The 23,062-nt window shown below is 41.9% G+C and overlaps 2 protein-coding genes across 17 annotated transcripts in view; both read left to right on the top strand.

The window, feature by feature from the left end:
• MCF2L (MCF.2 cell line derived transforming sequence like) overlaps window positions 1-6,894 on the top strand; it is a 156,726-nt gene extending 149,832 nt beyond the window's left edge. For 13 of the 15 annotated variants that reach the window (XM_038156518.1, XM_038156566.1, XM_038156559.1 and 10 more), the window contains 5 exons: window positions 40-114; window positions 3,448-3,575; window positions 4,180-4,292; window positions 4,420-4,523; window positions 4,652-6,894. In XM_038156518.1, the coding sequence (XP_038012446.1) occupies window positions 40-114; window positions 3,448-3,575; window positions 4,180-4,292; window positions 4,420-4,523; window positions 4,652-4,746 (515 nt within the window). In that variant the 3' untranslated portion in view covers window positions 4,747-6,894. The remainder of the gene's footprint in view (window positions 1-39; window positions 115-3,447; window positions 3,576-4,179; window positions 4,293-4,419; window positions 4,524-4,651) is intronic. The other 2 variants (XM_038156616.1, XM_038156624.1) reach the window with 1 other exon arrangement.
• A 7,272-nt stretch (window positions 6,895-14,166) lies between these two features.
• F7 (coagulation factor VII) lies at window positions 14,167-22,240 on the top strand. 2 transcript variants are annotated; one of them, XM_038156481.1, is made up of 8 exons: window positions 14,167-14,321; window positions 16,542-16,702; window positions 17,256-17,280; window positions 17,372-17,485; window positions 18,435-18,575; window positions 20,630-20,736; window positions 21,252-21,372; window positions 21,562-22,240. In XM_038156481.1, exons 1-8 carry the CDS (start codon window positions 14,252-14,254, stop codon window positions 22,098-22,100), a joined length of 1,278 nt encoding a protein of 425 aa, XP_038012409.1. In that variant the 5' UTR covers window positions 14,167-14,251; the 3' UTR covers window positions 22,101-22,240. The 2 variants fall into 2 exon arrangements, with proteins under 2 accessions (XP_038012409.1, XP_038012420.1); XM_038156492.1 differs by lacking the exons at window positions 16,542-16,702; window positions 17,256-17,280 and having other exon boundaries at window positions 14,177-14,321.
• The last annotated feature ends 822 nt before the right edge of the window (window positions 22,241-23,062 follow it).

The following is a 23,062-nucleotide window of genomic DNA, read 5'->3' as shown; positions in this document are numbered from 1 at the left end:
CTCTCTTCTGTGTTTTTTTACCTATTCATCCTCCTGCAGCTTCTCCTACCAGTCCTGACAAAAAAGCCAAACGGCACGAAGTAGTGAGTGACCCAACTCCTTTTGGTTTAAGAGGTACAGTGATGCCACATCTTGTACTCCACAAGTACCCACACATCCCTCGTGTAATATGTTACATCAGAGTGCTGAGAATACCTGTGTGATGCTGTTGTGTGCAGGAGTATTGACATCAGCTATGTTTTCCAAGTGGATCTATATATACTGGTTTTGATAGCACAACTGGTTGAAGTTTTACCTTGGTTTAAATAAAGTAGCTTATGGGTAACTAGTTTTTAGAAGACAGGGGGAAAAGAGATCTGTTGCTGAAGAAAGAGCCAGAATCCATGTGTTTAATGGAATTGCAGGGCTGTCCAGCTACTCTGCCACCATGGTTTTCCAAGTGTTAGAATCCTTCTGTCACTGGGGCCCTTGTGGAGAGGATTTAACTTCTAAAAAAGAAAAAAATTTCCCAAACTCAGATCATTCTCATGAGGAGTTTCTGTTTTAGATGTGCATTTATTACTACAGACACAGCCCTGTTGCATCTTTCTTTGGGTGATATTTGGCAACTTCTACCACCCTGTGAACCCCAGATGACTTAACTGAACCCCTTGCAGCAATTTGCCTCCCTTCCTCCCAACCCATTTCTAACCAGCAGGGCTGGTTAGAGTACAAATCTCTAGGGCTAATGAACTAGAGCAGTAGAGAGTACAAGGAGAGCAGGCCCTCTCCTCCTGACTCTTTCCACCACTATGTCCTTTAGAAAATATCTAAATGTGAAGCTGTTTCAGTCCCTATCATCAGCCTCCCCTCCAGGTTTCTGAAGTCTTTGTCTTGTCTGTGGAAATGGTGCAAGCTCAGCTGCTGTGCTGGGGAACTGCAACACCATTCACCTTGCTGAGCAGCGGGCATTGTATTCCTGGGCTGGACACGTGCAGAAACACCACAAGGATGCATAGGAGAGTTACAAGGTTATTCTTCTGCAGGTAGCAGGCAAAACTTGGAGATCTCCAGGTACCATGGAAATCCTGAGGGCCCAAAAATGTCTGAAAGAAAAGTGTGTTCTATGGCCTTTTCCTCAGGTGCTGGAATTTTCCAAGAGAGTCCTAGCAGTCCTAGATCATTGCTGATTTACAGTAAAATTATTGTGTCCTTGGAACAGACTTATCTGATTTGGTGTTCTGTCCCATCTAGAGTAAGGAGCATCTTACTTTATGAAACCGCCAAACCAAGTAAATAAATTTAAAACATCTACTAACTCCTCCTGTCTTTCACCTTCCAATCTCTTTTCTGGCACTTTATCTCTTCTCCTTCCTCTCAAAGAGGGATAAGTAGGGAGCTGACCTAGGCATTTTGGGATGAAACTGTGCCAGGTGATGGCCACAGACAGAGTTCATGGTCCCCCATTCATTTCCTTTCACTGCTGCATTGCTCTGATTTATGCTGAGATCAAGGAATATGAACCTGTGTCAGAATTACATGTTATAGGCTGATCATAGCTCTTTGAAGAAACCTGTCAGATTATTTCTGAAGAGAAGCAGTTAATGAATTCTTGGTTTCCCTGGCATCGTTGTATCTAAAATAATATCTGAATAACCATGTCATTTCTCAGGAGTGCCTACCCTTTTCCTGCCTTCCCTGCCTTTACAGGGAACTCTGATGTAGTCCCACCCTGGAGAACACACACACACAGATGGAATGTTCGTGCATAATTACGGTCCCATAGTTTGCTAATAGGAATTCTACCATAGAATTCCTCCCTTCCCAGCAGGGATGGGCTTTTATATAGACTTGTTAATTGTATAGTGCCAGCTTGTAGGAGGAGGAGTATCCTCAGTATGGCAGGATCAGGCCAGTCTGCTCTTAGCACATCAGCACAATGTAAGAAGAGAAAGAGGCTGAGGAACAGGAGCTATTACCCAAAATGTGCCCAGGCTGTTACCCAGTGAGTATGAGGTTCCAGGCACTTAGAGTGATTTTACTTTCTTTTTCTTTTGTGCAACCCATTGGTACTGTTTATAATGAGAGATGGAGCAATTAGGAGAAACCAAGTTTTCTTTTGTTGCATTGTTCCTAACTTAGAAATAACAGAAATGGTTTCAGCTATGTCCAAAAAGCCAAATGGTTTCAGCTATGTCCAAAAACAAGATATAAGATTCCAAGGAAATTTTCATGGAATGCAGCAGAAATTTATTACTCAGTTTCTTCACAGAAAGAAGTTCATTCTTAACCCTCAACAGGGCCAAATGGGTCAGTACTTCCAATCTTGTGCAGGTCACTCAGCAGCATAGGAAAGGTAAAAGTCCCACTCTGTTTGGTGTGCTCTGGGTGTGATTCCTTTCTATGATTTCTTTGGCTTTATTCTGATGTTGCTCAGGTTCTTCCTCATGCACTGGCATGATCAGCTGTGTGTCAAACGTCTCAGGAGCAGTGCAAAGCAAAATACTGGTGCTTTCTCAATTCAACTAATAGTTACATAAAATGGGAGGTTTGTTCTTCCTTTCATTCTTTCCATTGAGTTTCACTGATGTTATTATTTGGCTTGAAACAAAATCTTGCTTACAAATACTCGTCACTTTTATTATGACTTTTTTTCATTATAAGCTCAACAGATTTATTAGCAGCTGCTGAACTTGGTGTAAAACATCCTACTAATAAAACCTAATGTACTTTTATTTGGAAGAGGATTTTGTGCACTCTGGATGTGATCCAGCTTTATGAATAAATTAAAACGTCACCCTGAGAGACAAAAAGCAGTAAATGACAGGCAGGAGATTGTTGTGGTGTTTGGTGCAGTGACTTAACACCAAGATAGTTCAGAGCACTTAAGTATTCTTGTGTCAGCCTGAACACTCTTAAATATTGGGCTACCTTGTCAGGTACGGAGTGCTTGTAACTTGTGTGGAATTTTTTGAGTGTGAAGGAGGCAATGCTTATCTTAAGGGAGGCAGTCCCTTATTCCAGCAAGCTGGCTAGGTTGCTTTGGGTGACAACCCTGTTTGTTCAACCTCTTTCCAAAAAGTGGATGTTCCTGTCTTCTGCTTCCTCCCAAAAAAACCAAAGATTAACTATCCCTCGTTTATCTTTGTATAACATATATTTATTATACAAACATTTTCATATATTTGATTTTCAGTTGGAAATTTGCATTCTCTTCTATTATTTCCCTTTATATAAATCCAAAGGGCTAAATTCACTGCCAGTGCATTTCCACAGCTCCACTTACTCGGATGGAAACAGGCCAACTTTCGCCAGCAGTGAATTTCACCCAGTGACTGTAATAACCTCCCTGTGTCAGTTTTTCTCCTGTGCATGTTGATCACTTATGAGCTTTTCAGTGGGGAGAACATTTCTCCCAGTCAGTGGCTCACTGCTGCAAAGTTAACTGTTGGCTGTTCCTTCCCCAAGGCTGGGCCAAACCATCCCATTCTCTTGATGCATCTGAAGAAAACGACGGCTGGTCTAGTGCTGAAGAGCCGCTGAATTCATCAGATGCGGAGGAAGAAGGAGGAGGAGGGGCAGGAGAGATCAAGCTGGTAACCAGAAATGCTTTCCTGTGGAGCTAAGGAAGTGCTACCAGCACAGCGTGTGTGGCAGGATACAGGAGTGCTTTTGAAGCTGCAGGAGGGAAAGTGTCTGCCTTGAAATGCTCAGCTGGGCAATATTCCCAGAGCATGGAGAACTCCTTCTCTTAAATCAGTGCAGTGTTTGTACCTTGGGGAGATCTCTCTGTGCCTTTGCACACCTGCAGCCCAGCGAGTTGTGCTGCTTGTGCCGTGATGCAGCAATCAAGTGATGATAGGATCAGTGACCACGCCAACAGACTTCCACACAGATGCCATGGTGTGGATTTGCCAGGTTTTCTGTTTCTTTTGGTTTTATTTTCTGCAGCCATATGGATTAATTGTTGTAGTGGGAACATTTCACTGAATGTTTTTCAGGATATGAAAATTAATGTCTTGAATTTGCATGTAATCAATCAGCAGAATTTTAATGTTCCAATATGTATATTTTCACCATCTTCAGCATGTAGGTACATGGGAAAGAGGGGAAAAGTATTATAATTACATAACAAAAGCTGCAACATACCTTAAAGTACTCAACAAAATAATTTGTTTTCTTTCCTCTGTGTGCATTTAGACTCCTGGTAAATATACAGTTGTGACTGATTATGACAAAGGAGTTTCTGAAGAATTTACAGTGAAAAGTGGAGATCTAGTTCAACTGATTCGTGAAGGGGAGGATGGACTTTGGTACGCAGATCTGTGTTTGGAAATTTTTATACGCAGAACTGTGTTTAGAAGGCAGATGTTTAGGGCAAAATTCCAAAGGCATCAAACAAAGAAGTCTGATTTCAAATTTTTTTATATGTCTTTTTAGGTTTGTAAAGAACCTGAGCAGCGGTAGAGAAGGTTGGATTCCAGCAGGCAATCTGCTGATGCTCATAGGCAACTCAAAATCAGCTCAATCTTTAAGCAGCTCTGGTAGGCTATGTATATTTAAGTGACATGATTGTCTCTTTGAAGATTCCTGTTATCAAAGAAAGTAATGAAAAACAACCACTATATAATATTTTCTTGTGTGGTTTTTTTTTCTCCCTTTCTTTTCCCAGAATCAGGCACTGCCTCCAGCAATTTGAGCACATCATCAAGTTGCAGTGATAGCTGCAATGTCAGTAGCACCAGCTTCTCTGACATTAAGGGCTAATATGACATGTTCATCTCACTTCCCTGGAAGGTAAATCTGGAGATTGTCATTTGCTGCAGAGTTCTGGACATTGGACTTCATTGGAGAACCACCAATACTGTGTTGCCAGCTCTGAGTATTTTTAGTGGTGACTTTTACAGGTTCTCCCAGAAGATCCCAATGAAAAGTGCATGGAATGTGAAGTTGTAAATAAAAGTTAAATGATTTGAAATAGGATCTTGTAGAGGTTTCTGCTCTGAAGAGCTGTTAGCATCAAGCACGTTTTCTCCTTGACACACGATCAGGTTTCTGCAGAACTGTATTTTTTTGGAACAGCCAGAATCTGAATGTGAGCAAACAAAATGTGTTCAATGCTAAATGCTCATTGTAAACAAATAACATAGCAATCACTTTACAGGATAGGTATGAGGAAAATAAATCCAAGTTTACAACTTCTTCACCCCAAGAAACCCTTTCTCCAAGGACATACCTCGGTCAATGCAGTGAATGGGAATCCTACGGCAACGAGGAAGGAGGTTTGGTCCACCCTTTCCTCTTGGATTTTCAGGATAGTCTTCTGCTCCCTAGAGGCTGGGTTGCAGACAGGACCAATTCACTGGCCACAACAACATCAAGAGAAACTACTACTTTTTCCCTTCCAACATTTTAGTGACGTGCAATAGAATAGCCCTTTTTTTGTTTGGCCTCACAACCAAATTCTTTACCAAGATCACTGTTTACATAGCCTTGGCAATTTATTAGTATATTTTTCCTAATGCAGGTGCACAATGAAACACAAATGCTCTTATTCACTAATTGATTTTTTTAATAAACAGTAATTGCATGGTTACTTTCAGCTCTCACAACATGCAGTTACAGGCTGAGGAAGCTATTGTAACTGCACTATGGGTCAAGAGCCTTCCTTCAAACAAACCTAGGAGGGCTGGAAATCCAACATATTTTTAGTCCACAGTGTTTGTTCCAGATTAATTGAAAGATAAAAAAAAACCCAATTACATAACTTTTCTATAAAAGTGGAGCACAGGAGAAAAAAAAAAGTCAGATTTGTGCTACAGATGATTATTTTAATTTTTTAAAGGATGGGTAATGCTAAATTTGCCATTTTTCAGGGTATGATGCAAGCAAATGTTGTACATTTTCACTTTGTCAGACATTTTTTGCACACCATCCTTATAAAACAAACTGCATATATAGAATACTGTATTAATTTCTGTCCATGTCTCAAATATTTTTGCTTTTATGAAAACAGGTTTTTAACTAATTCATGCACCATGTTGTTTAAAAATAAGGGGGACATGAAGAGCCTAACTCTTCAGAAGCACTAAGCACAGCCGATTATGCCAATGGGAACTGCTGTTAATCATCAGACTCACTGATGGCTGAGCCCTGAATTCTATCTTTTTTGCCAGAATTTTATGTTTTAGAGGCTTCAGATTAGAAAACTTAAATGACAAACACTCCTAAAAATGATGCAGAAGCAACCCTACCCCAGACGCAATCAAAATGCAGCTGACCACGGTCAGCACAAATTGAAGCATGTATATACACACACATAAATGCATGCACACACATATGTGCATGTGCGTGCTTGTGTGTATATATCTGCGTGTGTAGATATGTATATGTGTGTAGATATGATATATCAATGTAAAAGATGTATTTATAGTCTTCATGCTGCTGAATGTGTCACTTTACAATTCATAAATACTTAGTTTTCTTGCAGTACTGCAATATAAATGCTGATCAGGGTTTTACTTCAGGCATCTTTTTCAACACGGAAATCCTCTGATCTTTTTTTATTATTATTCCATATAATATTGTGCTGACCAGGAATATTTAGTCTGATATTTAACAATGGAATAGCAACATGAGATTCAGCTTATCTTCATCTATGTAAGTTATTTTGTAAATTATCTGTAACATAATTTACTTATATATTGCTGTCATTGCTTGGATGAGACTGTTGTTTCATTTCTCACTGCAGCCTCATTTGTGTTATTTCAATGGTTTTTCCACATCATTGCACTTTAATACAACCCATTTCACCATTTCCTTTTTTACTGCTATTGTGAATTAGAAGTTCAAAGTCAGAGGTCTCTACTGTAATTAATTTGAATAAATTTCAGCGCTTCTTGCTGAATGCCTTCATATAGACATGCTCTGGGGTTTATTTTGTCTCACAGTCTTGAAAGGTTTTTATGGGTATCATATTAAAACAGAGAGAGGTTCTAGGATTTGAAACAGAAAACCAGGTCTGCGTATTCAAATCCTCAGCCTGCTTCTTCTGGCACCATCTCAGAAATACAGCATTTCACCTTTGCGGTCATGTCTCACTTAGAATCATGTGCCTGGCACTAGGGAATTAAAGCCTGTCTGCAGGCTGAGGATAAAAAATCAAAGTCAGTGCCAGGTGATTGGATTGATTCCCTTTTTCCCACACACCCCTTTCTGAAAGAAAGCACATCACTGTTGGGTTTTCCCAAGGAGAGCCATGTATTCATGGATGCTCTGGTACTAGCAGAACATGCTGGAGGTCTGCATCTGGCCATGCCTGGGTGAGAAACAAGACACCACGTTCACCCTTGCTGCGTCTGAAGAGGAACACGCTTGAACATTCAATGATTGCTGACTTTAAGCACCACCATGCCATGCCAGGTGAATTTCATACTGACTGGAGTGATTTGGGCTGAGCTGTTGGTCATGGGCATTACACGATCCAGTTGTGGTGTTTTACTGAGACTTGACTGCTTTTTGTTCAGTCTTGATCTTGTCATCATAACAGCTCCCTCTGTAGTAGGTAGTCCTACTTTTCTGAGCAAGAGGAGGTCCAGCCTTTTTGAGTAGATCCACATTATACTTGTTAGAGCAAGAGAATGAAAGAATTCCAGCCCAAATGTACCTTAATAAAGAGTAAAACTAAAGGGTTTTCTATATAAAAACCTAATAATGATTGGTTTCTTAGATCACTGTCTCAAAGATGGGGCACAAACTGTTTCATAGATACAGAAGCAGTTTTGCTAGCTGGAATACAAAACATTTTCTCCATTCTGCACAGATGTTGTCATTGAGCAAAAACCAAGGAAGTTGTACCACAACTCATTTACATCACCTAACTCAAAATGACAGGAACTCCCATTCCCCTCCTCAGTGATATGTTAGATGTTACTATGAACACCTCTGTGAAGGTTGGAGTCTCCACACAAGTCCCCAGAATTAGCAGCCTCCCTAGATGTGTGTGGCAAGAACCAGATCTGCCTGGTATGATGAAGCAACGCAAATTCAGGAGTACTCAGGTAAAAGTAATCAAATCCCTTAATTAAGGGTGCAGGAATAGAAGAGATCAATTCTGTTGTTCACTAAGACTTTGTGTAAGCTTGTGTATAGAGATTATATTACCAAAATAAGACATTTAACTACTGAAGTGCCTTCTCTGGGCATTCATCTGAAAGGATGTGAATTTTTATTTATTCTCCATCCACTGGCAAGACAGTGAGGTCCCCAGCTACATTTAAAAGACTAGATTTGCTAGTGGTGCTGTTGTAGCTGTGATGGCCTCAGTCAAGAAAAGATTTTTAGCAGAATTAGTATCTCTCTTTACCAACTGACATCTGTGGCATTAAACAGACAAACTTTGGAGCACACTGCCTATATTTTTCTTCCTTAATTCTGTATGTATTTTCAGATATCCTTCTCAAGCAGTGAAAGAACAAAAAGAAATAACCCACAGAACAGAAAGAAATAACCCCTCAAAATTAAAAACTACAATGTTAAGCTTGTATTCAGAGCTTGTCACAAAAAAAAAAAAAAAGCCTTCCCATCTTCTCTTTCCTCTTTGTGAGAATAATTGGAGTACAGAACTCTGTTAGACAGGCAGGCAGTTTTCTCCAAGAATGTAGCTCTATTTTGAGGTCTAAATCTCAAATAACTTGCTTTAAAGTTTAGCACTATATATTTATAGATTAGTATAACAGAAATTATTAACTTGCTCAAAGTCTTTGCTTTTAGTCAATCCGATAAATGACTGATGGCAAGCTGCTATTGTAAATTCAAAAAGCAGAATAATCCTAAAGCTTTCTTACCTAGATACAGTGTTGGTAGCTTACTCAAATGATCTCTGATAACCTCTTCAAAATGGAATTAATATTGATTTGGTTTTTTTTAATTGTTTCCTGATGAGAAAAATCATGTTGAAATGACCAGTGACTTGTTGGATCAGATCAAACTGCTCAGTTCCCAATAGCTTCCATACATATCTTCTCTTCAACCCAAAACATGAAACTAAAACCAACAAAACTGTAAGAGCACTTATTTTAAAAATGTCAGCAGAAAACAAAGCAAATATAAAGAAGGACATGTTCTGGGACATCATCATGTCTTCAGGCTCACATTTTTGCTTTTGATTATATTTTGTAGTATAAACATTTTTCATGTTTAACTTTTTCACTTTCTTTTTAAAATAAAAAAACATTGGCACATCAAAAAATATCCTAAATCGTATTTTTTAAAGAGCTGTTCCCAGACTGGTTCTAGTATCACCCCTGAGCATCAGAGGTACATGTTTGCATTAATATATATTAATTTTTAATTGAACAGCAGTTAATTTTTGTTGGAATTGCTCAGAAAACATAAGCCAAAGCTGAAGGCAGCACTGGCAAGGAGATTTATAGGGGAGATCTCATGAAATAGAGCAAGACTGCACAAGAAGAAAAACAAAGTAACACACAGGGATCTTCTGGGGAAGAAAAGCAAACTGCTTGCTCCTCTGGCTGGTGACATGGTTAAACCACAAACAGGACATGACCATGCAGCTGCTCACTCCCTCCCACCCAGTGGGCTGAGGAGGAGAATCAGGAACAGAAAAGTAAAACCTGTGAGCTAAGAACACTTTAATAATTGGAACAAAGTAAAATATAATAAAACCAATGATAATAAACTGATGATACTACTAGTAGTAGGAGAGAGAAAGAAAAAAAAAAAAACAAACAAGAAAGGACAAGTAATAATGACTATGCAATTGCTCAGCACCTGATGACCAGTGCCCAGCCCAGACCTGAGCAGCAATCATCCCCTTCCAGTTTATATATTGGGCATGACTTCTAAGCAAGGAATATCCCTTTGGCCAGTTTGGGTCATTGCTCTTGGCCATACTCCATCATAGCTTCTGCTGCAGCTCCTCACAGGCAGAGCATGAAACTCTAAGTCCCTCACTTGGTAAGCACTACTGAGCAACAGCCAAAACATCAATGTGTTATCATTATTGTGCTAAATCCAAAATCCCAGCATGGCACTGAAGAAGAAAATTATCTCTGTCCCAGCTGAAACCAGATCAGTATCCAACCCTTATTCCATACCACTTGTGTCATCCCAGGTCCCACACTTCCAAATACCCCATCACCTTTCCCATCTTTTGCTGGATATACACACAGATACCATTCTCTAAGTCTATAGGCCGTGCTTATAAAAGTCCACTGAATTAATTTAATCCATGACCCCAGTCCTCATCTTTCATAATAATTTTTCAGGGCAGGAAAGATGGCACATGGTGTTGGATTGTTGCATGTTGAAACCAGTTCTGATTCCATCATCACTGTGCCACCATCAGATGCATGATGCACCACCACCATTGCATGATGTGAAGAAGGGACCCTTCCTTTGAACATCCAATGCAGCACGAGTAACCAAGGTGCCAGGAGGAGCTGTACCAATCACTTCCAAAGCCGCTTCAACACCTTCAGAAGCTGCCAGCAGCTCTTCATCAGTTACAGTGCAGTGGGCTTTCGATCCTCTGGAGTCAGTGTGACTCCATAAGGATCAGTCTTGTGTCTCCCCTGGTACTTTCTGCCAGAGGCTCCAGATAGGACTGTCTCCCCTGTCTGTGGTGCACAGCACATTCTTTACATCTTGCCCTGTTCAGACTGGCTCAAGGGCTACAGCATGAATATCTCTTGCTTGACTTGTCCAGAGGCTTGTTGCTCAGGGCCCCAGTTGAAATCATTCTTCCTGGACACTTGAGAGGGCTGACAATCAGCCTGCAGTTTGGAATGTGCATTCTCCAGAAATCTGCAGCACCTAAGAAAGCTTCCATTTCTTTCTTAGTTGGTGAAGACATTGCTGTTGTTTTATGATCACATCCATTGGGATGTGGCAACACCCTTCTCACCACTGTATTCCCTAAAGCTGCATCTCCTGTGCAGGTCCCTTGACCTTTACTTTGTTTTATGGCAAAACTGCTGTTCAAAACGAGTTAGACTATTTTCTTCCCTTTCTCAAAAACTTCTGCTGTATTGCCCCACACAGTGATATCATCAATGTACTGCAGGTGTTCCAGAGCTTCACCCTGTTCCACTGCCTCTGGATCATCCATGGCAGATGGTGGGGCTGTGCTGCCACACCCGGGGCAGTCAATTTCAGGTGTGCTGGACATCCCTCCAAGTGAAGTCAACTGGAGTGTGAGTAGCCCCAATGCTCCTTAACAGAATTTGAGTAGCTTCAGAGCCCGTTGCTGGAATTTGAATCTGTTTCATCCCTCGAGCAGCAGTGTCTGTCATGGGGATTGGGGCTAGGTGTTGTTATTATTAACAGCTCCCAGTAGATGGCTCCCGGAATACGAAGGGGACAGCGATGCCGAGAACACACCGGGCTAGTTTCGCAGCCAGCGGTTCTTATCAGATCAAAAGCCGATACGAGGAAGTACAAGAGAACTCAGGCCCCGAAGGCTACAGACACCGAAACAGCAACAAATGCTGCAAGTAAGGTATTGCAGAACACAGCCTTGAGAACAAGCACAACCACTCTGGTGGCAAATAAATCAGCATTGTGACCAGTGACTATTAAACCAATGCAATGAAGCCTTATAACAAACTTGTTTCAATACTGTCTCATCAGATCAGTCATCATCTCAACTTTCCAGGCACTACGCTCAGCACCAAGGAGACTTCATGGTTTAATCCCAGACACCAACTACCAGGCAGCTGCTCAATGCCAACCTCCCCATGTGATGAGGAGAATCAGGAAAGATGGGTTGAAATAAGAACAGTGTAATAATTGAAGCAAAATAACTATTAATAATATTAATGTTAGTAGTATAAAAAGGAGAGACACAGAAAGAGGAAAAAAATAAAAACCCAAGAGAAAAAAGTGATGTACAATACAATTGCTCACCACTCACTGGCCAATGCCCATCCTACTTCCAAGCAGCGATCACCACCTCCCAGCCGACTCCCCCACAGTTTATATACTACATAAAAGTATATAAGCATGACATTCTATTGTATGGACTATCCCTTTGGCCAGTTTGGGTCACCTGTCCTGGCTATGCTCTCATTGCTTTTTGTGCAGCTCAACACTGGCAGAGGATGAGACACCAAAAAGATCCTGACAGGAGAAGCACTGCCCAGCAACAGCTGAAATATCAGTGTTAGCCTTATCCTCACACTGAATCTCAACCACAGCACTGTATGAGCTACTGAGAAGAAAATTACCTCTATGCTAGCTGAAACCAGGACATTTGGGGTCTAAGACTGCAGGGAAGGGAGAACCCTCCTTTTAAAACACAGCTCTTTAAGCAATGAACAGGCCCAGCTGAAGTTACTCAGAAACACCTGTGTGATGAGATCTGTCAGTACAAAGCTCTTAAACAAAGAGCTGGAATGTAGTCCTGAAGTGCTGAATCCTCAGTTCATCCCAATGGAGCCTAATTGCATTAATTTTCCTGGAAGAAGGATGGTCCCCATATGAACTGACCCTTGTTCCCAGCACTTGGACTTCTTCCAGGGCTCTAAAAATAACTGTTTGCCTGTATTCCCAAGAAATAAAAGCAAAACCTTTCAGGTTTAAGAGATGCCAGCAGAGGAAGGAAGGCAAAGGGAAAATCCTGCATCAATCTCATAAGGATGTACAGAATCTGCACATTATGAAGAAGATGGAGGTTGCAGAGGTGCTGTGATGCCACTGCAGAGTGGCAGCCACCCCACTGTCCCTGGCAGGGAGATACCCACCCTGTGTAAGGAAATAAAGGCAGTGAGGGGCATAGGTGCAGACTCAGCCTGGCCTCGGGCAGAGAAGGCAGAACTTCATTCTCTGATTTGCATGATTCACACAGATAGGTGGGGCTAGATAATTCCCAAGAAGACGAGATAAAAATAAATTTTCAAGCTTAGTTTTGGTCTTGTTAATCTGAAAATCAATTTGCTGTTTTCAACTCCCTGCCACAGGCAAGTGAACAAGGAGTAAGGGCTGTGTTGGCAGACTGAGAGGTATGGAGAGGGTTCCCAAAAAGCAGCAGAGGGCTGCTGTACTTTCTTTTGCATTCCAGTAACTGGCTTCCTTCCTCTGCCTGGGATGGGACATGCCCAGGAACTGGGCTGCTGGGAATTAGCCAGGCTGTGATCCAGAGAAGTGCCTGGATACCGCCTCTTGGGAAAGTGATTTCAAAGCAGAATATCCAGCTGTGTGTACTGCCCCTAAACAACAGGACTGCATGGAAACAACAGCCAGGAGCCGGAGTTTCCTAAGCAATCACAACTTCTGCAAGGAGTTATGCTGAGCATTGGCACAAAGTAAAAATCCAGCGCTTGATTTCCTTTGCTGTAGCATTCAGATGCAGGGCTGACCCTCCTTCCTTTCCATGCAGGAAGGGGAGAACAGCCTGGAAAACACTCCAGCCTTCAGCTAATGCTTCACTCTCATAGACAAACATGCTCTTTACCTTGCTGCTATCTTAAGTAAATATTTCCCCAAGAATGTTGTCAGCTTTCCAGTCTGATGCCATTAATTGATTTCCATTAAATCAGGGGATTGCTTATGTTCCAGGTAAAGCACTGTCTGCAGAGTGGCCCCTCAAGCCCTGGTAGCTCCTAGTGAAGGACAACATGGATCAGCTCAGTGCCACTTCCAGCTGGTACAACCTGGCCAGGCCATGTGGGTCTGGCAGCAAAGATGGAGAGAACCAGTGTACGGTGTCTCTTGCTAGTTAATTTGTCTCCAAGCAAATTCAGGAAAAAGTGCAGAGTTTCAACTGGCGATAGAAAAATGGGAATAGATGCCACTGGTACAATCATACTCCAAAGCACTGAAAGGTGCTATCTTGAGAACCCAGGCTGATGCAAGATAATATCACATCACTGCTCTCTGCATGTAGTGCTATGTAGCCAAGTTAATGCCTGTTGTATGCATTCAGGGTCCCAGCATTCATGTTTCTCATGGAAAAGATGTGTTAAATGGAAAATGCAGGCCTGGGGTGGCAGCCTGTGTAACCAGCATAGCTTTTGCATGGGTCAGGAGAGCACATTTCAAAACCAAGTTCCATGTTTCTGTGAAAAGGGCACATTGCAGGATTTGCATGTGCCCTTCTGCTCAGCTCACCAGGCTGTCATGGATCTTTTGCTGTTTCCATGACTTGCTGGCCCCTCCTCTGGCTCCAAGCATTTGAAGCTGAGCCCTTTGGCCAAACAGTCCTTGCTGAAATGTCAATACACTACCAGAACACTGGCTCGCAGGGTTCATCATGATTTCCAGGCAGTATGTGGCTTTGTTTCTCTGCTTTCTGCTACTGATCCCTCTTTCTCTGGATGCAGGTATGTTGTAGGATATAGCTGTAATGTTTACTGGCAATGGACCTCTTTCCTCTTTCCTGTTACTGAGGTGATTTCCACTGCAAGTTCTGACCACTGTTGCGTGTTTGTCGTGTTTCCTGCTGTCTGTGTTTGTCGTGTTTCCTGTCGTGCCTGTGCATTATTCTAAAGCTCTAATTTTCTCTCAGCACTCCATGCATTTGTTCTGCCAATTAAGGAAAAGCACCTCTAGACTGCTAAATTAATTTGTTATCTTGGTGCACAGACAGCAGGCAAACCACCAGCTGTCTACATGAAGAAAGGAACTGGGATTTACTGTTATTTCATGCAGAACTGGGACTTTTTTCAAAGCAAAGCATCAATGGCCTGTCACTCAGATGATGAGTAATTAAAGCAGGTAGGATCCACCCTGTTTCAGTAGAAGGCAGAGAAGAGGTAGCTCTTTCATTGCTCAGTGTATGTCCAATAGCCAGCTCCCATATTAATAAAGCAGATCCAGTGCTCTCAGATTCCCCATTAGCCATTGACTAGGTCTTGTTTGTTGCAGTGAGAAAGGTGGGAAAATAGGTAGCAAAGTCAGAAATTATCCAATACAAAAAAGTGGATAATGCCAAAATGAGTGGATGGATGTCCCAAGCCATGTGCTCAGGCATGCTCCTGTCAGAGCCTGTGCCCATGCACTGATACATGTGCCAGGTATCTGCAACATAAGGTTAATTAAAAGCCTTTAAGGAAAGCCATTTCAAATGCATACATCCTGACTGAAATCAAGGCAGAAAGACCCAGCTGACATTCCTATAATGACCAAATGCACCCAGGGACAAATTCAGTGCACAGTACTTCATTCTTCTAAGTAACGTTGAAATACAGGGGCAAATTACCACTATTCTGTATGTAATTCAGCAAATATCCTGAATTAGAGACAACTGTTTATGGAGACACCTCACATCACTTCAGACTGGAATAAACCCTCTCAGCATCTATGATTGGGTGTGTATTGGTGATGACACACGTGAGTCTGTCTTTCAGCATCCCTCAGGGCCCTTTCAGCAGGTAGAAGATAACTACCACTCTTTTGGAGACAATGTCCTGGGGAAAGGCAGGAGATATGCATCAGCCTCAGTCCTCAAATCTACCCACAAGCAGAGGTGAAACAGTTAAAGCACTGAAATGTAAGCTGTCATGAAGCTCCAGAAGCTCCCCTACAGACATAAAGGAGAAAAAAAAAAGGAAATAAAAAATTTCAATACTTTTTCTGTCTAGTACATGGAGCAAAATGACACATCAGCACTTGGACTTCTTGTTCCTTATCCTGAATTATACTGGGAGAGCACAGTTGTTTGATGTGCTAATATCCTGAGGCTGAGGAATAGGTCAGCATGGTGACCATGACATTAGTGCTTCCAGTGCACACTTCTGCCAGTTGCAAGCTAATCCAGTTCTAGGAAATGAGCTCTGCTGATGCGTTATCAAACCGATGTACCCAATATCTTTCCAAAGCATGGCAGAGACACACAAGAGGACCCCTTCCTGGATGTAGTCTGGGGTGATGGCAGGAGCTAGGAGCCATTCACAGGCTCCACTAGGAAATGCAGCCCTCCTATGAACCTTAACATAACTTTTCCACAGAAGAAAATTAAAGATAATATATTAAAGCAGTGGTTCATAAATTGTGGTCTGTTAGTTGTGGTATAAATCCCTTCTTCAGGTCCAACAAGTGGAGGGGTATGAAATAACATGTGAATATGGGTGAAGGCATGACTGTGGTCCACCTGTCATTGTGACTGACTGTATCAAGTACAGAAAAATCAGCTTTTGCCATGTACCAGTGCTAGATAAAGCTTTCCAGTGCCATGTATACCAGTGCTTGACAAAGTGACACAGGCTCTCCAGCTGCTCCAGCTGTTAAGAAGCTGCTGCATGTGCTAAGATGCATATGACATGAAACAGTACCTCAGGACTGACATGCATACAACACACACACCCTCACTGTTGTAGCAGGCCATCTTCTCCTAAGCTCCACAATCTCTAAAATTCCTGTGTTGTCACTTTACCTTGAGGCAGGCCAGAGAAAGGAGACTCTTTAAAATCTGCCCATTTCTTTTCTAAAGTGTCTCAGAAAAAGCTTAGGAAGTAGAAAAGCTTTCAGGGGAAGTTGTCCCCCATCCTCTCTCTCTGGCAAGCACAGCTGTATGACAAACAGAACGTGCCGCTGTTTTTCAGTCTTTCTAAAGCAGGAAGAGGCAAGCAACGTTTTGCAAAGACAAAGACGAGCCAACAGCTTCTTTGAAGAGATAAAACTGGGGTCACTAGAGCGAGAATGCATAGAAGAAAGGTGTTCCTATGAGGAAGCAAGAGAGATTTACGGTGATATTGAAAGGACAGTAAGTAACACAAGGTCGGGTGAGCACTCATTGTCATAAGACCTCTCCCTGCTCAGGGGTGTGCTCTGACACTTTAAACCACCAGAGTTGAAAAAGCACTTTGTGTCCTGCTGTTGGCATTTTTCTTTTCTATTTACAGGGATACACAGCAGCAGTGAATAGCAGGAGGGCACACTGCATGGGCAACCCCAAGCAGTAACCATTTAGAGGATGGTGGGAAAATGGATGCTCTCTAAGGCATCTCCCCAAATGCCAGTAATGCCTGCCCTGACAATACTTGAAATTACTGCATTGTGCAACATTTTTTTCAGTCAATCCCACCTCAGCTATACAGAGCTTATTTATGTATGATCCATTTATGTGCATTAAACAAGGCCCTTTTCCATTAGTAATGTACAATCTAGAAAACAGAATATTTTATGGATATTAACTGTTACAAACTATAAAGGCAGAAGGGGCATCACTCTGGCTGTCTGTAACCATTCTGTGCAACAAGCGCTGTAAGACTTGACTTGATTCTTCTTTAATTAAATCTCACATGTTTTTCTTCCAGGAAGAGTTCTGGCACATCTATTCCGGTACGATCATTCAGGATGTTCTAACAGCTGTGGAACACTCCCACTGCTGCAGCTCTTTGCATGAGCTGGACTGACACTGAGTGTTTTACAGACCCTAACCAGTGTGCCTCCAACCCCTGTCAGAATGGTGGGACTTGTGATGACCAGTTCCAGGATTATGTTTGCCGCTGTCCTGTCGAATACGAGGGCAAAAGCTGTGAAAAAGGTCAGCTGTGGCATAACTTAACAAAATAAAAATGCCATTATTAATTCAAATGCAAGGCATTGAGATAAACAATAACAATCATTGTAATTCAGGATTTGGATTGATGATCCTCATTGGTCCCTTCCAACTCGGGATATTCTATGATTCTTTGATTCTGCATCATTCTAGCTGTGACAGCTACTGTTCATAGTGCTTTTGGTGTTGAGGGATGGATCTAACCAGATAGCAGTCAGACACTGCAAGGCAGCAAGATACTTATTGGCCTATAATGACTTTGGGGGAAAAAAGAAAAAAAAAAAGAAAAGAAAAGAAAAATTGCATTTGTGCACCATCTGAGAGAAAAGGAGGAATTATTTCCTACTCAAGTGCTGAGGTTATTTTAACTTAGAAGCTCCATGCAGTATGTGAGAACTACACTGCATATGCACAAAGCCCAAAGGAAAGGATCCAGTGGTTTATGAAGTTAATACACATCTTTCCACTGATTTCAGAGGACACTGAACATTGAATGTTACATCCTCAGAACACGCAGAGTCTGGACAAGGGCTAAGCACTCATCAAGTCTACGCAGGTAGTCTCAACAGTCATCCCAGAGTATTCTCCTGCTAAATGGCGAAATGTCACAGAATTAAAAATTTTCAGTCATATTTTACGATGGTTACCACACAATTACAATATCTCCATTCTTGAGACAGTTCAGGTACTGTATAAATGCTGATTGATTTAATTTTAGGTATATATTTCTTAACCAAAACCTATTCTCCCCAACTCCTAGAGATCCAGGCCTACTTAGCTTTTGTTGGAAAGCACTTTTGATGAAGTTGCTCTGCATAAATCACACAATCTTTTTTCCTGCCTTGCTTTCCTGACAGCATTCCAATTGCAAGTTATCAATGTTAAGCACAAAAATCCAAGTCTTGAATCCTAAATGTTCTTTCTCTGATTTTAGCTGTGGCTGACAAACTGAAGTGCATTTTTGACAACGGTGGCTGTGAACAGTACTGTACTGACAAGCAGTCCAAAACACGACTGTGCTTCTGTGATGATGATTACACTTTAGCGAGTGATGGTGTGTCCTGCATCCCTCAAGGTAAGACACTACCAATCTGATGCTGAGTCTAAGCCAGCTCTGGAAGACAAGTTTTCAATGTGTACATGTCAGGACATGCAATGCATAATGCTCAGATACCAGCTTCTCACCTCTTCTTCATGGGCTGAGTCCCAAATCATACATTTGGCTTCTGCTGCAAGTTAGCCACCCCAGAAAAGCAGCGGTCAGCAGGACCACCAAGCAGAGATCCTTTTGGAGTTCTTCCTCGTCCCAGAGGTCCACCCCTCTGGAATGTGGGAAATTCAAGTCTGACCATCCCACCTGCTCAGAGCTAGGAGGGAGGTGAACCCATCTCTTTCTTTGGGAGCACACTTACCATTAGTTGAGTAGAAAGGAACTGAGCAGGGGAGACAACTCCTCACTCCTCACCAGGTGAGCTAAATAAAGTAGGGCAGCAGGTGGTCAGGGATTTGGGGTCAGGCTGAGGGGTATCTGGTGAGTGAAGGGGCTCTGGGCCTCACAAGTCCTTTTTTTTGCATTAGCTTACACTCACAGTAGGAAAACATTCTGGGGGGAGATTTGTTTTACTGTTGTCTCTCCAATCTGAAACTGTGACTAGATTTTACCACTATATTTATTTCAGCACAGGAGTCAAGAGAGAAAGAGGCCTATTTAAAACCAAAGAAAAACAGTTAATCTCTTTTTTTTCTCTCTCTCTCTTTCTTTTCTTTTTTCTTTTCTTTTCTTTTTTCTTTTTTTTTCTTTTCCCCTTTTCCTTCCTTCCTTCCTTCCTTCCTTCCTTCCTTCCTTCCTTCCTTCCTTCCTTCCTTCCTTCCTTCCTTCCTTCCTTCCTTCCTTCCTTCCTCCCTCCCTCCCTCCCTCCTTGTTAGGAATAATATACTTTTGGTATTTCTCTAGACACTATGGCTAGATATTTCTTACATCTAGCAAGGTAAATTTCAGCTGGGACTAGGGTAGTGCAAGTTAATCTTTTTGCCAATACGTAAGCTGGCACCTGACTCTTTTGCAGATGCCTTCTTGAATTACTTTATTAGAGGGAAAAGCAGACCCCTGGGGATATGAACATAACAACATAATGGACAGAGCCACGGGGAGCATGCAAAGTAATTTTGAGGAGTGGTGCTCCCCTGCACACACCTCAATGGAACACTCATGCAGAGAGCTGGTAATGACAACGTAGCTCTCAGCAGCAGCAATTTCATTAGAAAAACATGTCTACTAATGTGCTTATCCCTTATTAACAGATTCTCCAATACCACGTGATGAGAAAGCTGCTTTTGTTAAAAGCTAAGAACAAACAATTCAAAATTCCTCACAGGCTTTTCAGTGCATCTTTCCCTGCAAGGAAGATGTATTTGTTGCTGCATGCTTCTAGGGAACCAAAACAGCTGTAAAATTGACCATGTGTTGCAAGTAGAAAAAACTGCGTAACTGCCTGGCTGACAGTCCCCTCACTGTCCCACTGTCATCTCCCACAATGGCCCAAATTTGTGTTGCCCTATACACAGCATTAGAGACTATGGTTATTATGTGCTATGTCTGTTTAATCTTTCACCAGCTGCCACCAAAGAGGTAGTCCTGTTTCTCCATACCTTGCATTACCTGTAAAACCTTGATGCTGTCTTCATGTCAGCTGAAGTACTTACAGCTCCATGGAGATGTTGCATGCAGCTCAGCAGAGACTATAGGACCCTGGCTCCCAAAGAGGTAGAAAAAGAGCACTCCTCCTCACAGTGCTATCACAGAGTGAAGTGACTGCCAGGCAGAAGGGATGGTGTGGTCAGTTGCAGCATAGACATGTGGCACATAGGCACCCCTAAGGGTAGACCTTCTCCTTTACAGGAAAACTCAGCTGGGTGAAGGATGTAAAAAAAAAAAAAAAGACTACTTACCTGCTGAGCTGCTTTACATTATTTTTGAGAATCCAAGCCCCTAGACTAGAAATCAGTTTTTTCAGCTGAAGACATAGCTTCACTGAAGACATTATACATTTTGCTGAGAGTTCAGTACAATAAAATCCTTGTTGCCTTTTGTTGTTTTGGGTTTTGGTTTTTTGTTTTCTTTTTTCTCAGTGAAATACCCATGTGGAAAAATACCGGTGTTGGCAAAAAAAAATTCAACTGCACATGGGAGAATAGTAGGTGGTTTCATCTGTCCTCCAGGTGAATGTCCATGGCAAGTGAGTTTTCAAAAATCTTTCATTGCTTTTATTTTTGAAATTTTCCTTATGAAATCACTACACTAAATTCATTGCTTTAAATCTATGATGTTAAAAATTTATACAAACTGCCATGTCTTGATAACCAAATTCCTTCTCCATCTATAGCCAGCAGATCCACCTGTTTCACTTAAGGCACCTTAGCTTTGTTCCAGAGTACCTGGTTTCACAGGAGTAGAGTGGTAGCACAGCTGTCTCTATTTCCGGACCCCTTAGTCCTTAACTTCACTGCCAGCAAGAATTTTAGTTGCAGCTTCCAGGGATACACTTTGGGCCATAATATACAGGGTCCATACTACAAGATGAAGAAAATGTCCATGGGAAGACTTCCCTTGCTAAGTTCTCCGTGCAGTCAGCATGGTATTGTCGAACACCGTTGCCTAACGAGACAGAAAGAAGCAACATGAAACCCATATCTACTGAGATTTATGTCAAGCACATGTGATGAAAGATATAAATTTGCTTTATGTTGGCAGGCCCTTATAATACAGGATCAGATAGAAAAGTGTGGCGGCACCCTGCTTTCCCCAGAGTGGGTGGTCACTGCAGCTCACTGTTTGGAGCATACTCACCCTATACAGCTTCGGGTGAGACTGGGTATGTATCTTCCCCTCCTCATCTTATCAAGGTAGTGGCAGCTTCCCAACCTGATAAAATCAGAGTAGAAGGCTTTGGCAGTACAAGGTAATTGTCCTTAGAGGTGTCAGACTAGAAACACCCCACATCCTCGACTTCCAACGACTCAAGGAGCTACCTGACATGACCTGCAATTAATAACTTTTCCAGGTGAACACAAAATAAATGTTGATGAGAAAACTGAGCAAGAAAGTAGAGTCGCCAGGATGATCATTCATGAAGAATACAGGAATGGACACGTCAATAATGATATTGCCCTCTTGAAGCTGGAAACACCTGTGAATCTCACCGACTATGTGGTGCCAATATGTTTGCCTGAGAAAAGGTTTGCTGTGTATGAACTGTCCACCATCAAGTTCTCCACAGTAAGCGGATGGGGACGCCTAATAGATGGAGGTGCCACCTCTTCTGTTCTGATGAGAGTTGATTTGCCACGTGTAAAGACACAAGAATGTGAAAAGGAGACCGATTTAAATATTACAGAGAATATGTTCTGTGCAGGAGACCTGTCTGGGGTTAAGGACTCCTGCAAGGGAGACAGTGGTGGTCCTCATGCTACACAGTACAAGAACACTTGGTTTCTGACTGGGATTGTCAGCTGGGGAAAGGGCTGTGCTGTTGAAGGCAGCTATGGGGTTTACACAAGGGTATCCAAGTACATCGACTGGTTGAGGAAGCTCATGGACTAATGATGTTGAGCCACAGCATTTCCAGGTCAAGTTATTGCCCCCCAATCCCTCTGTACCATTTTCCCATTGAAGGATTCCTTCATTATCTTAGATATTTGATACAGGCCATACCCACAACACTATTAAAGATTTGAAGTGAGCCTAAGGCCTACTTGAATACATAAAATAACTTCCTTTTTGGTGTTGTTTGTAAACTTGTGTGTCTTGTCAAGAAGGCAGAGAATGACCGTAACAAATCAGACACAGTGTCCCTCCTGTTCTGCATCCATTTCAGCTAAAGGTCAGAGCTACATGCTGAGAGAAAGACTGTCAGCAACACATCATGCAGAACATAAGCCTTCCTCCAGCCACTCTCTCAGCTTCTGGTAATCAGTGAAGTACAGACTTCCTGAGCCAGAAGCTGCATTAGATTGTACAATCATGAATGAATATCTTGTCTGTAATTGTGTGCAATCTCCTTTGAACACATTTATGCTTCTGGTTTTCATGACTTCCTATGCTATGGATCCTGTAATATAATGATGAAATAGCAGAAACAAAAATAGAAATAAGGTGCTTCTTTTAGCTTATGTTAGAGCAGCTTTCTCCCGCAGTTGCAGTGGCAACTGGGAGATTTGAAGGGGAGGAACTGCAGACACTCTCCAGGACAAGAAATCTGGGAGAAGCTTGATTCAATATTTACAGGTCTGCTATGAAAACTTGATTTAAATCTTCTTGCACCAAGCATTATTGCTGTAAGGCTAGTAAGTGCAATATTTAACCCTATATTTATGAGTGATGAAGAATACCACTGATTTAATCTTATCTTTGCCTTGGTATTATGCATGTTGATAGAAGGGAGTGCAAATGAAAGGCAATGTTTATCAGTTGTCCAGTATAATCTCAATTGTACTCTCTATCCTGAGATCTAAAACCAGAACAGGATAATTGTCTACCCCTCTGCAAAACACCAACCAAAGACC

Source organism: Motacilla alba, chromosome 1 (genome assembly GCF_015832195.1).
Source record: "Motacilla alba alba isolate MOTALB_02 chromosome 1, Motacilla_alba_V1.0_pri, whole genome shotgun sequence".
NCBI lineage: Eukaryota > Metazoa > Chordata > Aves > Passeriformes > Motacillidae > Motacilla > Motacilla alba.
Note: the sequence above shows the minus strand (reverse complement) of the source record. Positions and strands in the feature narration are given on the sequence as shown.